Source organism: Prionailurus viverrinus, chromosome D1, assembly GCF_022837055.1.
Source record: "Prionailurus viverrinus isolate Anna chromosome D1, UM_Priviv_1.0, whole genome shotgun sequence".
In the NCBI taxonomy this organism is placed as follows: domain Eukaryota; kingdom Metazoa; phylum Chordata; class Mammalia; order Carnivora; family Felidae; genus Prionailurus; species Prionailurus viverrinus.
The window spans coordinates 16,315,351-16,330,603 of record NC_062570.1 but is presented as its reverse complement, the minus strand read 5'-3'; the positions used below and the strand labels follow the sequence as shown (position 1 = coordinate 16,330,603).

The following is a 15,253-nucleotide window of genomic DNA, read 5'->3' as shown; positions in this document are numbered from 1 at the left end:
ATGAACCGGAAGAGTTCTTCCTCTTCAGCTGATTGGAAACAACAGATATGGCCTTTTTATGTATGCCCAACCCCATTTTTTCCTCTTTCTTCCTTTCTCTTAACCAGGTCCCACGTCCTGATGGAAAGCCGGACAACCTTGGCCTGTTGGTATTGGATGAGCCTTCTACAAAGCAGTCAGACCCCACAGTGCTCTCTCTCTGGTTGACTGAGAATTCCAAACAGCACAACGTCACAGTAAGATATTAGTCCAGTCCAGGCCCCAGATGGAGATGGCCAGAGGCCCCACTGGTATCTGTGCAGTTGACTTACTATCAAAAGGGGTAGCTTGGTTTCAGGCCAGCCCTAGTTTTAAAAAGTTTTATTGCAGTATAATTTACTTACCATGAAACTCTCCCTTTCAGATTGTACAGGTCAGTGAGTTTTAGTGTATTCACAGAGATGTATAAACATCACTGCTATCTCATTTAAAAACACACCTTTGGGGTGCCTGGGTGGCTCAGTCAGTTAAGTGTCTGACTTTGGCTCAAGTCATGATGTCGCGATTCGTGAGTTCAAGCCCCACATCAGGCTCTGTGTTGACGGCTTAGAGCCTGGAGGCTGCTTAAGATTCTTTGTCTCCCATTTTCTCTCTCTGTCCCTCTCCTGCTTGTGCTCTCTCTCTCTCAAAGATAAACAAACTTAAAAAAACAACAACAAAAAAAACCCAAAACACAAAGTAGCTGAACCATTTTACTATTCCACCAGTACGGAATGAGAGTTCCAGTTGCTCCACATCCTCACTCACACTTGTGATTGTCTGTCTTTTTAATTCTAGCCATCCTAGGGGCGCCTGGATGGTTCAGTTTCTTAGGCATCCAACTCTGGCTCAGGTCATGGTCTCACAGTTCATGGGTTTGAGTCCTGCATCCAGCTCCATGCTGACAGTGTGGGGCCTGCTTGGGATTCTCTCTCCCTCTATCTGCCCCTCCCCCACATGCACGCTCACTCTAAATAAACACACAAACAAACAAACAAACAAACAAACTTAAAGGAATTGTAGCCATCCTAGGGGTATGAAATGCCATCTCAGTATGGTCAGTCTTGTGCTATTCACCCACCCCCTTCCCATGGCTCCAGAAAATTTTATCAGGTTTTCCTCTAATCTTCACTTGGCTGCTGTTAGGCTACCCTATTCATTGGCTGTCTGCTATTTAAGAAACAACAGCGTATGATGAGCCATCCTGTTAAAATAAGAGAGCTATTTAATGTCATCAGCCAGTGTTTCCCCTTATTTTTCTAGCAACATATGAAAGTAAAGAGCCTAGAAGATGCAGAGAAGAATCCCAAAGCCATTGACACATGGATTGAGAGCATCTCAGAATTACACCGTTCTAAGCCCCCTGCGACTGTGCACTACACCAGGTAAGAAATACACACTCTTCACCAGAGGAACCCCTGGTGACCTTCCCCACTTACGGATCCATTGCTTCTGAGAAGAGGGCCCACAGGCTGAGGACATACCAGATCAACCTGAGGTTCTGTGGATGCGGCCAGCCTGAAATCCTCATGTGGCTGACTGACCACCTTCCTTCATCCTAGAATCTCATGACCCAGAGGTTGCTGATGTTACCCGTTACCTGTCCTCGTTTCCTGTTCATATTTACCTCTGTGTTTGTAGGCCCATGCCTGATATTGACACGCTAATGCAGGAATGGTCCCCAGAGTTTGAAGAGCTTTTGGGCAAGGTAAGTGGAGGGAGCAGGGGCCACGAAAGTGTAGCATTTACTCAAGTGCCCAGTGTTTGCTCTCTTACTGTATTTTTTTAAGTTTTTTTTTTCTTGAAATATATATAGATACACACACACACACACACACACACATATATATGTTTTAGAGAGCGAGCATGAGAGTGCAAGTGGGGGAGGGGCAGAGGGAGAAGGAGAGAGAGAATCTCAAGCAGGCTCCATGCCCAGTGCAGAACCTGACATGGGGCTTGATCTCATAACTGTGAGATTATGATCTGAGCCAAAATCAAGAGTTGGATGCTTAACCAACTGAGCCACCCAGGTGCCCCTAAAGATTTTTTTCTAAGTAATCTCTACACCTAATGTGAGGTTTAAAATTACAGCCACTTAGGGGTGCCTTGGGTGGCTCAGTTGATTAAGCATCCGACTTTGATTCAGGTCATGCTCTCATGGTTCCTGGGTTCCAGCTCCACATCGGGCGGCTCTGTGCTGACAGCTCGGAGCCTGGAGCCTGCGTCAGATTCTGTGTCTCCTTCTCTCTCTCTGCCCCTCCCCCGCTCATGTATGTCTCTCTCTTTCACTCTTTCAAAAATAAACATTAAAAAACATTTTTTTTTCAAACTTACAACCCCAAGATCAAGAGTTGCACACTTTACCAACTGAGCTACCCAGACGCCCCTCACTGTCCTGATTTCTAACAGTGTGGATCATGCTTGCCTATTTTGTGTGTGTCTAAATCTAATCACACTCTTTTGTGTCTTATTTCTTTTGCTTTTAAGAATCTTAAAAATCGGGGCACCTTTGTGTCTCAGTCGTTTTAGTGTCCGACTTTGGCTTAGGTCATGATCTTGTGGTTTGTGGGTTCAAGCCCTGCATCAGGCTCTGTGCTGACAGCTCAGAGCCTGGAACCTGCTTTGGATTCTGTGTCTCCCTGTCTCTCTGCCACTCCCCTGCTCACACTCTGTCTCTCTCAAAAATAAAAGAAAAACATAATGGGATAAAGAAAAACTAAGGGGCGCCTGGGTGGCTCAGACGGTTAAGCGTCTGACTCTTGGTTTGGGCTCAGGTCAGTATCTCACAGTTTGTGAGTTTGAGCCCTACATCAGAGGCTGTCAGTGTGGAGCCTGCTAGGGATTCTCTCCCTCTCTCTCTACCTCTCTCTCTCTCTCTCTGCCTCCCTCTCTCTCTCTGCCACTCCCCTGCTCACACACTGTCTCCCTCAAAAATAAATAAAGCATTAAAAACATTTTAAAAAAACTTCAAAGGCATAATGGGGAAAATGTGACATTTTAGATTTGGAAATGAAAAGTTCTCAGTACCAGTACTTACCATTAAACAAAGTTAAAGAGTGATGAACTGAAAAAAATTATATATTAGATTACTGTCCAAGCAAAGAGCTCTTCTATATCAAGAAAAGGAAACTGAGCAAACACAATTTACAGTTCCTTGGCTATCATATTTAAAATGGCCACACCAGTGCTCGCTTCGGCAGCACATATACTAAAATGGCCACACCAGCCATACAATGTTCCTCACCCCCTTGCCCTGCTTTTTCTCTAACACTTACCTTCTGACATACTCTATGCCTTACTTATTTCGGTTTTTGTTTCTTCCTATCAAAACTCCCTATAAGCTCTGTGAGGACAGAGTTTTTAGGTAAATGTTTATTTTATTGAGGAACAGTGGTAAAAGCCAAGAATTTGAAAACAATCTCTTTCCTCAAAGCATTTTTAAAGCTGTAGCTGAGGAAAAGTGTCTGATTAGGGAACTGAATAGACTGTAGTACATTTATTTGGTGAAATACTTACACAGTAGAATATTATTTGGTTTTATTTTACTCTGATAGGAGAAAATATCAATGACATGTTAAATGAAAACAGGAAATTGCAGACCTACCTACACTCTGATTTTTTGTAAAAAAAGAACAAAAATTGTTTACAGAGCCAATGGTTTTTAAACTTACAGTATGACTTGTTTAGACCCAAAGCCTATCACCTCATCTGTCATATTCCATTTTTTCTGTTCCTATAGTGTTCCATGCCCATTAGGCATTATAACACCAAGTAGCCATAAATACTTGGCCGTGGCCTGGGATCAGCCCCTTCCTCACACATACACACCGGAAGATAGCATGGCAGTGTATTTTACTTATTTTTATTTATTTATTTTTTTGGTCCTGTTAGATCATCCACTATGGTTAATGAATGTCACCAATCTCATTTTATTGATCAGAGGGAAAAAAGCACATTGTATTGTTTGCCAGGGCTTTCATGACCCAGATTGGGTGGCTTAAACAACAGAAATTTATTTTCTCACACATCTGGATGCTAGAAGTGTGAGGTCAAGTTGTCAGCAGAGTTGACTTCTTCCAGGGCCTCTCTCCTGGCCGTCTTCCCTCTGTGTGTGCCTGTGTCCTGATTTGCTCTTCTTATAAGGACACCAGTTACTGGATTAGGATTCACCCTGATGACCTCATTTTAGCTTCATTATGTCTCTTGAGACTGTGTCTCCAATACAGTCCTATTCTGAGGTACTGGCTGTTAGGGCTTCAATATAGGAATTTGGGGGGAGCACAGTTCGGCCCATGACATGCCTTATGCTGGGAGCTCTCTTCCTTCAGAGAGAGGGAGGGGTGCTGGCCCCGCTGAAGCTTCAGCCTTCTGACTTTGGTCCGTCCCACGCTCCTCCTAGGTGAGCCTGCCCACGGCAGAGATCGACTGCAGCCTGGCAGAGTACATTGACATGATCTGTGGTAAGTTCCCCCATCCCTTCCCGGTTCCGTTTCTGGATGAATACATTGTGGGCTTTTGAAAAGCCTTGTTTACTCTCGGAAGACAGCATCTTGAGTTACGGCCCTCGCTTTAAGCCAGCTTACTATTTGGCAGCATTGAAGGTGGTATTTGGGCTTAGGTGACTCCCTGCCAGGTGTTTAACCCCCAGAGGCATAGTAACACGTCCCATCTGGGAGGGGCTTGGCTATTCTAAACAGATAATTCCCGGTTTTGTTTGGTTCTGCTCATGGGAGTTCTTGATTTCAGCCATCCTCGACATCCCTGTCTACAAGAGTCGGATTCAGTCCCTACACCTGCTCTTTTCCCTCTACTCGGAATTCAAGAACTCACAGGTGAGGCTAGCATTAGAAAGTGCTTTAAGCTGTAGCGAGATCACTATAGTCTCCACTCCTCCGAGTTGGCTGTGATGTGTCCTTTGACAAGGGAAGGATCCTTTGACAAGGATGTTTCTGCTGGAGTTACCATCACCCTTCTCTGTCATTAAAAGAGCAGCAAGCAGGAGGGTTGGGCTTTCACAGGAAGGCAGGCGGAATGGCTGTGGGCCTTTGGCGTGGCCAGGCTTGTGAGGGTCTACCAAGGACACTCCTGGTGGGAGAACCATGTGGCCTAACGGATGGAAGCAGGACAGAAGGAGAGGGGTTCATCTTTGAAGGAGGCGGGGCACATTTCTAGCTGTTTTTCAAAAACAGCACCAAGGAATTGTTCCGAAATGGAACCTAGAAAAAACTGGAGCATTACGGGTGGTGAAGAGGTTAGTTCTTGCTCAGATATAGCAGCCAACGTACCCAAACTCCGTGTACCCTCTCCTCTTTCCTCACAGCATTTTAAAGCTCTAGCTGAAGGCAAGAAAGCATTCACCCCTCCATCCAACTCCGCCTCCCAAGCTGGAGATGCAGAGACATTGATCTTCAGCTGAGACACCCGCCCAGGTCACGCTGTTGCAAGGCTGTGCTCGCTGAAGAGAGATGGCCGTCAGCCACGTGGCGTCCTTGCCTCACTCAGGGACGTGTGCTCCCTGCTGCCCTCTCTACCAGAAAGTACAGTGCACGTTCCTTAAATGGCTTCTGCCTGTCTCAGGTTTCCTTCCCACGGGAATTATGCATCTATGCCATGGTGGGGATTTGAGTTAAACAGAAGGATTGGAATGTCTGGGATTCCAGGGTGCTCAGGTTGGGAGGGAAGCTTAAAAGATGTTCTTTTTGAGATAGCGACGGAATTATTTTCTTTCATTCTTCAAGTTAGTTGGCAAAGATTTTGCAAATAAAATGCTGTATCTTTCAGGTTGTCCTGCTGTTCTGTAATGTGAAAGAGAACAGACGGGCTCCTGGTGGCTCAGTCAAACATCCAGCTCCTGATTTTGGGTCCGATCATGATCTCATGGTTTGTGAGATGGAGCCCCATGTCAGGCTCTGCGCTGACGGTGTGGAGCCTGCTTGGGATTCTCTCTCTCCTTGTCTCTTGCCCTCCCTGACTTGCGAGTGCCCTCTCTCAAAATAAGTAAATACACATTTAAAAAGAAAAAGACAGGGGCGGCTATGTGGCTTAGTTGGTTAAGCGTCGGACTTGGGCTCAGGTCATGATCTCGTGGTTTGTGAGTTTGAGCCCGTGTTGGGCTCTGTGCTGACAGCTCAGAGCCTGGAGTCTGCTTTGGATTCTGTGTCTCCCTCTCTCTCTGCCCCTCCCCCATTTGCATTCTGTCCTCTGTCTCTGTCTCTCTCTCTCTCTCTCTCTCTCTCTCAAAGTAAACCGAAAAGAAAAGAAAAGAAAAGAAAAGAAAAGAAAAGAAAAGAAAAGAAAAAGATTGAGCACCAGGCAGAGATAAGGAACCAGGCCTAGTAATGGCATTAAGTGAATAGCGGCTTCAGCAAATCAGCTTGTGAAATAAAATCAAATCCCAGTTCTCCAGGGTTGGCAGTAGAGGGCGGTTCCTTTTTCTAGGGGTCTCTCACCAGTGACTGCTGCCTGCCTTACCTGCCTGTCTAGCTCCAGACCTGTCTGGTTGTGGTCTCCAGAGAGCCTAGCTGTTGCACAGTGCAGGTGGGAGGTGACTGTGCCTTGGACCAGGGTGAAAGCAGTGGTGGTAAAGATGGACCGATTCAGGAAATGATTTGGCAGCTATGTCAGCCAAGCTCCAGTCAGGAAGTCAGAAACCACACTAGCTACTTCTGACAGAGGGTGCTAAATGTGGGACATTGGTCACAGAGTGTTGGAAGGCCCGCGGAGCAAAAGGGAGAAGGGAGAGCGTGCCGCAGGAAGAAGAGGTCCGAGGGGAGGCGTCCGCCGCAGGTGCCGGAAGCAGAGGGATCCTGCAGTGGTCTTGATGGGCTGCGAGGGTGCCACACTCAGGCACCGAAGTGTGCACACCGTCCCCTCACTACTACGGCAACCGCGAGCGACGGCTGCTCCTTCCTTTCTCTGCCTTCTGTCTGGCTGGTGCCTCCCATTGGCGGAGATCAGCAGCCGGCAAGGGGATGCGGGAAGCCCGGCAGCACGAGACCTCACAGAAGGGAGGGGTGGGTGAGAGGCAACAGAGGGAGAAACAGCAGGGGTAGGACCGACAGAACTTGCTGATAGACTGGATGTGGGGGTGCAAGCAAAGGAATCAGGGATGACCCCCAGGCATTTTGGCTTGAGCAGCTGAAGGGATAAAGGAGCTACGGACTGATATGGGGAAGTGGGGCAGGAACTGGTTGCGGGGAGAATTGCAGTAAAATGCTACACCATCAGGGGCGCCTGGGTGGCTCAGTCGGTTGAGCGTCTGACTCCGGTCATGATCTCACGGTTTGTGGGATCAAGCCCCGTGCTGGGCTCTGCACTGACAGTGTGGAGCCTGCTTGGGATTCTCTCTCTCCCTCCCTCTCTGCCCCTCCCCCACTCGCATGTGTGCGCGCTCTCTCTCTCTCTCTCTCTCAAAATAAATAAACTTTAAAAAATGCTACACCGTCAGCCTAATACATATACAATAAACACACAGGAGGGAAATTGTTTCTGACCGACTCTTAAACCAAGTGTGATGTTCACATCATGCTTCAATTTGAGGAGCAGGAACTTTTGTGCTCAGGCCTCGCTTTGACATCATACTGGAACCCCAGGGGCTCTGCTCTCAACTGGATATCACCAATGCTCTCATTTAACTCATAGGGGGAAAAAAAAACCAAAGTATGATAGTAACTCAAATTCTCCATTACGTTTTCAGGGAACATTCAGATTGCCTTCTTTGGCTAGAGCTAAGACTTAGCACTAATGAAAACAGTTGAATCTTGGTATCCACAGTAGTTATGTTCTATAAAGCCACCACAAACACCCAATTAGCAAATACTGAACCATCGCTCCTAGGGGAAATATGAGATTAGGCTTCTATGTGCCCCGGTCATAACATTTTCATCAACCAGCCATTGATTCATTGAACTCACAGCCACGAGCACTGTAAATCATGCTGTACTGAAGTTTATCTACCACACTTTCTCCGTGAGCCACATGGTGGCCTTACTACACATAGGAACACTAGACAGCACCTCACTGCTATGCTTGGGGGTCATTTTAAATGTTTGTATTTTTATTTTTGAGAGTGAGAGAAAGCACATGAGCAGGGGAGAGGCAGAGAGGGGCGGAGGACCCGAAGCCAGCTCTCTGCTGACAGCAGACAACGAGATGAGGGGCTTGAAATCACAAACCGTGAGCTCATGACCTGAGCGGAAGTCAAACACTTAACTGAGCGAGCCCCCCAGGCGCCCCTGCTTGCAGGTCATTTTAAATAGCAAAATCACCAACAATAAGCAGAAAATGTAGCAATACATAGAAAGTGCACAGAGCACTTGTTTCCAGTATGACAGCTGAAACCAGAAAGCAGAACGTCACCTTTCTCCGCCTCAGCATGGAAGGTAGGTGTCAGGTGACTTACATTTATCACTGCTCTGAGCATGTCTGCAAATAACCGTGAAAACGCTACAAGTATTGATTGGGGATCGCAAGCATATTTTAGTAAGCAAGTGGGTTCACAAAGGCAGAATCTACAGATAACAAGGCTCAAGTGTACTTCCTGCCAAAGTCACTGTTCATGCCTGGCCTTAGCTTACCTCGCTGCTCCAGCACAGCCCTCCCAGACGTTGCTCAGTTGTGGGCTCCTCTCCTCCTCAACACCTGTTGTTACTCCCTTCTGGCTCCTTGCTCTGTGGACCTAGAAAAAAATCCGGTAACTTCTTTACCTCAGTTAACCTAGCTATGAAACAGTTATAGTGGCACCTGGGTGGCTCGGTCAGTTAAGCGTCCAACTCTTGATTTCAGCTCAGGTCATGATCTCACGGTGCATGGGATCAAGCCCCGCATCAGTCTCTGTACTAACAGTGTGGAGCCTGCTTGGGATTCCCTCTCTCCCGCTCTCTGCCCCTTGCCCCCTCCCACACATGCTCTCTCTCTCTCAAAATAAACAAATAAACATTAAAAAAAATAAGTAAAAGGAAACAGTTACAACAAACACTAATTAACTCTTAGGCTTGCCCTGTGGGTAAAACTATGTGAAAAGATGAAGTGCCACAAAATGTAAGATGTAGTAACTATGTTACTAAGTATAAATTTTCAACTAGGCCTCTTGAGACTGCATTTGGCTGCTTTCTCCCTACCTCAAGATCTTCATTTTCCATAATCCCCCAAGGCAAAATACCAAACCAAACTCTGCTTGCTGTGCTCTACCCATATTCAGGAAGTCCTTCTCCTTCTCCTTCTCCTTCTTTTTAAAAAATTTTTTAAATGTTTATTTATTTTTGAGAGACGGGGAGACACAGAATTCAAAGCAGACCCCAGGCTCCGAGCCATCAGCACAGAGCCTGATGCAGGACTCGAACCCACGAACCATGAGATCATGACCTGAGCCGAAGTCAGATGCTTAACTGACTGAGCCCTTTAATTTTTTTTTAAATTTTTTTAATGTTTATTTATTTTTGAGAGACAGAGACAGAGCGCAAGCAGGGGAGGGGCAGAGAGAGAGGGAGACAGAATCCGAAGCAGGCTCCAGGCTCCTAGTTGTCAGCACAGAGCTGCATGTGGGGCTCGAACTCACAAGCTGTGAAATCATAACCTGAGCTGAAGGTGGACGCTCAACAGACTGAGCCCCCCAGGCGCCCCTGGAAGTCCCTCTTCTTCTTCTTCTTTTTTTTTTTTTAATTTTTTTTTTTCAACGTTTATTTATTTTTGGGACAGAGAGAGACAGAGCATGAACGGGGGAGGGGCAGAGAGAGAGGGAGACACAGAATCGGAAACAGGCTCCAGGCTCCGAGCCATCAGCCCAGAGCCCGACGCGGGGCTCGAACTCACGGACCGCGAGATCGTGACCTGGCTGAAGTCGGACGCTTAACCGACTGCGCCACCCAGGCGCCCCTGGAAGTCCCTCTTCTAACTAAACCTTCACACAGGCTATTTCCCCTGCTCGAAGTGTCCCTCACCTTCTCTGCTGACCCTAGGCTCTCAACACTTCGAAACAAACAAAATTGAACACAATATTTACATCTTCACTCTCTCCTTTCACCCTACCCAATGACAGTATAAGAATAATAATTTTTAAAAAGACATAAACCAGCGAGGATAGATAATAGGAAAGAAAACGATGGGTGATTAGACAGCAACAATTTTGGAAGATGGGTAAGTGGTAACTGATGTAGGGGGGTGTGAGGGGAGCCTGAAGGTTGCCTATAGAGACTGAGAAACTGATAAGCCATCTGACAGTGCAGAGCCCTGGAAAGGGTCAGGGGTTGACAATGCCAGATATTTCTGATGGCACGTGTGCAGGGTGAGGCTGAAAACAGGAGAATTGGTTAAGGTTTGTAGAAGGACTGGATCCCCAGAAATGTCCCCATCTGTGCTGCCACCTCTTCATCCCAACAGAAGGCGGGGGCTCTGGACAGGAGAGTACAAGCAATCTGAGAAGGACAGTAAGAGGGTGGGGGCGCCTGGGGGGCTCAGTCGGTTAAGCGTCCGACCTCGGCTCAGGTCACGATCTCGCAGTTCACAAGTCTGAGCCCCGCCATCGGTCTCTGTGCTGACAGCTGGAAGCCTGGAGCCTGCTTCGGATTCTGTGTCTCCCTCTCTCTCTGCCTCTCCCCAACTCATGCTCTCTCTGTCAAAAATAAATAAAACTTGGGGAAAAAATAAAAAAATAAATAAAAGAAAATAAATAAAAGAAGAGGGTAATACAGAGGAATGAGCCATGAGACCCTCAGCCCCCTTCCATGCTTATACCTCCAAAGCAGAATATTGCAAGAGTCCTCCCTTGGCAAGATGATCAGCCAAAGAGAAGAGACCTATAGATACTGTCAGGGAGTCTTGAAGCAAATAGCAAATATCTGTTTGCTCCCATTTCATGTGTGTGTACGCCTGTTTGCAACTCTCATGTTAAATATCCACGTACAGTCAGAGATTGCCAGACATTTGAAGGAAACCAGAAAAATAGAGACTAAAACTGGCAGAACAAAGGAAATCAGAGAAACAAAGCAGGTAAGCTAAGAAAATTAACAATAGTATTCATAGAGCAGTAGTTCTCAAACTTGGTTGCACATTAGAATCAACTGGAGATCTTTTATTATTATTTTTTTAAGTTTATTTATTTATTTTTGAGGGAGGGTGAGTTGGGGAGGGGCAGAGAGAGAGAATCCCAAGCTGGCTCTGCACCACCAGCCAGCGTGGAGTCCGACGTAGGACTCTAACCCACGAACTGTGAGATCATGACCTGCGCCAAAATCAAGAGCAGGACGCTCAGCCGACTGAGCCACCCAGGCATCCCCAACTGGAGATCTTTAAAAAAATTTTTTTTAATGTTTACTTTTTGAGAGAGAGAGAGACAGACAGACTGAGCACGAGCAGGGGAGGGGCAGAGAAAGGGAGACACAGAACCTGAAGCAGGCTCCAGGCTCTGAGCTGTCAGCACAGAGCCCAATGCGGGTCTCAAACTCACGGACCATGAGATCATGACCTTAGCCGAAACTGGACGCTTAACTGACTGAGCTACCCAGGCACCCCTGGAGATCTTTTAAAGAAAAGTTGCCTCTCACAGACAAGACACCAAACTAATTAAATCACAGTCTCTGGAGGCAGGATGCAGGAATCCATATTTTTTCTAAGCTCCTCAGATTATTTCAAGATGGAGACAAATTTGAGAATTGCTATTACAGAGAGATGAGCAGATTCTACATCTGTGAAGTCAGGAGACTTAACAAAAGGAACATGAAGCAAGAAGATATAACAATTATAAACATTTATACACCTAATAACAGCCCTCAGAACATATAAAGCAAAAGTTGACAGAAGTGAAGGGAGAAATAGTTGTACAATAAGAGCTGGAAACTTCAATACCTCACTATCAATAATGGATGTAACAGTGAAACAGAAGATATATAAGGAAACAAAGGGCTTAACACAGTGAACTAACTCTGTCAGACAAAGGCAGAACACCCTGTCCAGCAGCAAGAGCATACTTCTTAGGTGCACATGGAACAATTGCCAGGATAGGTGCTATGTTAGGCCACAAATTAAGTCTCAATAGATTTCAAAAGGTAGATATCATACAAAGTATCTTCCCTGACCACAATGAGATGAAGTCAGAAATCAGTAACAGAAGCAAAACTGAAAAACCCATAATTTTGGGAAAATGAGAGAATATGCTCTGAACCAATGGGTCAAATAAAAAATCACGAGAGAAGGGCACCTGGGTAGCTCAGTCGGTTAAGTGTCTGACTCTTAGATTTTGGCTCAGGTCATGATCTCACACATCAGGGGATCGAGGCCCGTGTTAGGCTCTGCACTCACAGCACAGAGCCTGCTTGGGATTCTCTTTCCTTCTGCTTCTCCACCATGCACACATGTGCTCTCTCTCTCTCAAAATAAATAAATATTTAAAAAAAAAGGGGGGGGGCACCTGGGTGGCTCAGTTGGTCAAGTGTCCGACTTCAGCTCAGGCCATGATCTCGCGGTTTGTGAGGTCAAGCCCTGCATCGGGCTCTGTGCTGACAGCTCAGAGCCTGGAGCCTGCTTCAGGTTCTGTGTCTCTCCCTCTCTCCACTCCTCCCATGCTCATGCTCTTTTTCTCTGTCTCTCAATAATAAATAAACGTTAAAAAAAAAATTAAAAAAAAAAAGAGGTCTTAAAAAAAAAAAAAGAAATCACAAGGGAAATTAGAAAATACCTAGAGACAAATGGAAATGAAAACAGAACATACCAAAATTTACAGGACGCAGCAGAAGCAGGGCTCAGAGGATATTTACATTTAAAAAAAGGTCACACGTTAACAATCTAACTTTACAACCTGAGAAACTAGAAAAAAATAGAACAAACTAAACCCAAAGCTAGCAAAAGGAAGGAAATGATAAAGATTACAGCAGAATTAATAGAGAATAGAAAAACAAAAAGAAAACCAATAAAACCCAAAATTGGTTCCTCAAAAAGATTAACAAAATTAAAAAGCCTTGGGGTGCCTGGCTGGCTCCACCGGTTCAGCATCTGACTCTTGATCTCTGGGGTCACGAATTCAAGCCCCATGTTGGGGGAGAGTTTACTTAAAAAAAAAAAAAAAAAAAAAAAAAAGCAGGTTGCCTGGGTGGCTCAGTCGGTTTAAGCGTCCAACTCTCAATGTCAGCTCAGGTCATGATCTCATGGTTCATGGGTTTGAGCCCCACTCAGGCTTCACACGGACAGTGTGGAACCTGCTTGGGATTCTCTCTCTCTCAAAAGAAATAAACTTAAAAAAAGTACCTAGGATCGGATCATGTAGGGCCTTCTAGGCAATAAAAGGGTTGAACAGATTAAATTACTGGTAATAATTCTTCACTCACCTATAGTATGCAGCCCCCTCTTACCATGGCTTCATGATAAGCACAGGATGGTTCCTTATCTTTTGATTTGGAGTTGGACCATATGACTTGCTCTGGGAGGTGAAAAACAACAACAAATTGGTTAACCTAATGAGATGAACAAATTTCTAGAAACATAAAACCTACCAAGACTGACAAAGTAGAAAGTTGAGAGACCTGTAGCTAGGAAGGAGATTGAATCAGTAATCAAAATTTTAAAATCGAAGTAGAACAGATTGCTGGTTCCAAGAGGCAATGGAGGATGAGAGAAATGAGTGAACTTCTTTTTTTGAGTTTAAATAAATTGAATAAAATTTTCTAAAAAGTAAAATACACATCACATGAAACTTGTCATTGTAACCATTTTTAAGTATACAATTCAGTGGCATTTAAGTACATTCACAGTGTTGTACCACCATCACCCCCATCTAGCTTTAGAGCTTTTTCATCATCTCAAATTGAAACTCTGTTCCCATTAAACAGTAACTCCCACCTTCCCTTCCCCACAGCCCCTGGTACCTTCTCTATTTCTGGTTTCTATGGATTTGCCTATGTTAGGGACCACTTAAGTGGAATCATACAAAATGTGTCTTATTGCATCTGGTTCATTTCGCTTAGCATAATGTTTTCAAGGTTCATCCACCTTGTAGCATATATCAAAATTTCCTTCCTTTTTAAAAGGCTGAATAATATTCCATTGGGTATATGTCACATTTTCTTTACCCATTCATCTGCTAAGGGACATTTGAGGTGTTCCCAATATCGGCGATTGCAAACAATGCTATTAAAACTGGTATGTAAATGTTTGAGTCCCTGCTTTCATTTTTTGGGGGAATAAACCCAGAAATGGGATTGCTGGTTTAACTTTTTGAGGAACTGCCATACTGTCTTCTACGGTGGCTGCACCATTTTACCTACCCACCAGCAATGCACAAAGTTGAGCATTAATTTTTACAAGTCCTCATCAAACAGCTATTGTGTTGGGAGGAATTCAGTAAAACAAAGTCCAGGTGAGAGAATGCAACCTGAACTATTCCTCCCCAAATGTTGAACTGCTGTACATTCAAGGTCAAGGTAACAAACAACATACCTATTGTTGGAGGGTAAAGATCAAAGATTAGGTAGGGGTGCCTGGGTGGCTCAGTTGGTTGAGTGACCGACTTCGGCTCAGGTCATGATCTCACGGTTTGTGAGTTCGAGCCCTGCGTCGGGTTCTGTGCTGATGGCTCAGAGCCTGGAGCCTGTTTCATATTCAGTGTCTCCGTCTCTCTCTGCCCTAACCCACTCATGCTATCTCAGAAATAAATAAACATTAAAAAAATTTAAAAAAAAAAACATCAAAGATTAGGTGACTGAGGTATATTAAAAACTTCCCAGGGAAGAGACAACTGTCATGTCAGGGACATATGTAGTGCTTGAAAACTTCATGATCCTTAGGTAAAAAAAGATCTGAGAAATATCAGAGAAGGAACTAGATCAGGAATCCCCTCCCAATGTTTTATTATAAAAAATTATAAAAGAATTTTGGAAGAATTATATGTATATATCTACCACCCAAATCCTACAACTAACCTTTGGCTAAATTTGTTTTCTCAGATATCCATCCCTCTATCCATTCATCAGTCCATCTTGTTTTTTGATACATCTCAAAGGAAGTTACAGATATCAATACACTTCATCCTAAACACTTTATCATGCATATAATTAACTGGAGTTCAATATTTACTTATGGTTGTCAGGTGAAATTGATATATAGTGAAATGTACAAATCAAATTACCATTTGATGATCTTTAAAACTACAGCTTTAGGGGCACCTGGGTGGCGCAGTCAGTTGGGTGTCCAACCTCAGCTCAGGTCATGATCTCACGGTTTGTGGGTTCGAGCCCCACGTTGGGCTCTG

At 44.9% G+C, this 15,253-nt stretch overlaps 1 protein-coding gene and 1 long non-coding RNA gene across 5 annotated transcripts in view; one reads left to right on the top strand and one right to left on the bottom strand.

The window, feature by feature from the left end:
* IFT46 (intraflagellar transport 46) overlaps positions 1–5,802 on the top strand; it is a 24,969-nt gene extending 19,167 nt beyond the window's left edge. For all 4 annotated transcript variants that reach the window (XM_047877885.1, XM_047877888.1, XM_047877886.1 and 1 more), the window contains exons 7-12: positions 108–236; positions 1,282–1,403; positions 1,660–1,726; positions 4,418–4,478; positions 4,765–4,850; positions 5,339–5,802. In XM_047877885.1, coding sequence (XP_047733841.1) covers positions 108–236; positions 1,282–1,403; positions 1,660–1,726; positions 4,418–4,478; positions 4,765–4,850; positions 5,339–5,434 — 561 coding nt within the window. In that variant the 3' untranslated portion in view covers positions 5,435–5,802. The remainder of the gene's footprint in view (positions 1–107; positions 237–1,281; positions 1,404–1,659; positions 1,727–4,417; positions 4,479–4,764; positions 4,851–5,338) is intronic.
* LOC125176453 (uncharacterized) lies at positions 5,683–15,253 on the bottom strand. The gene is made up of 4 exons (XR_007156247.1): positions 15,131–15,253; positions 13,335–13,426; positions 8,595–8,695; positions 5,683–5,813 (listed from the first exon to the last, which is right to left on the bottom strand). It is a non-coding gene; the product is annotated as an uncharacterized LOC125176453 (long non-coding RNA).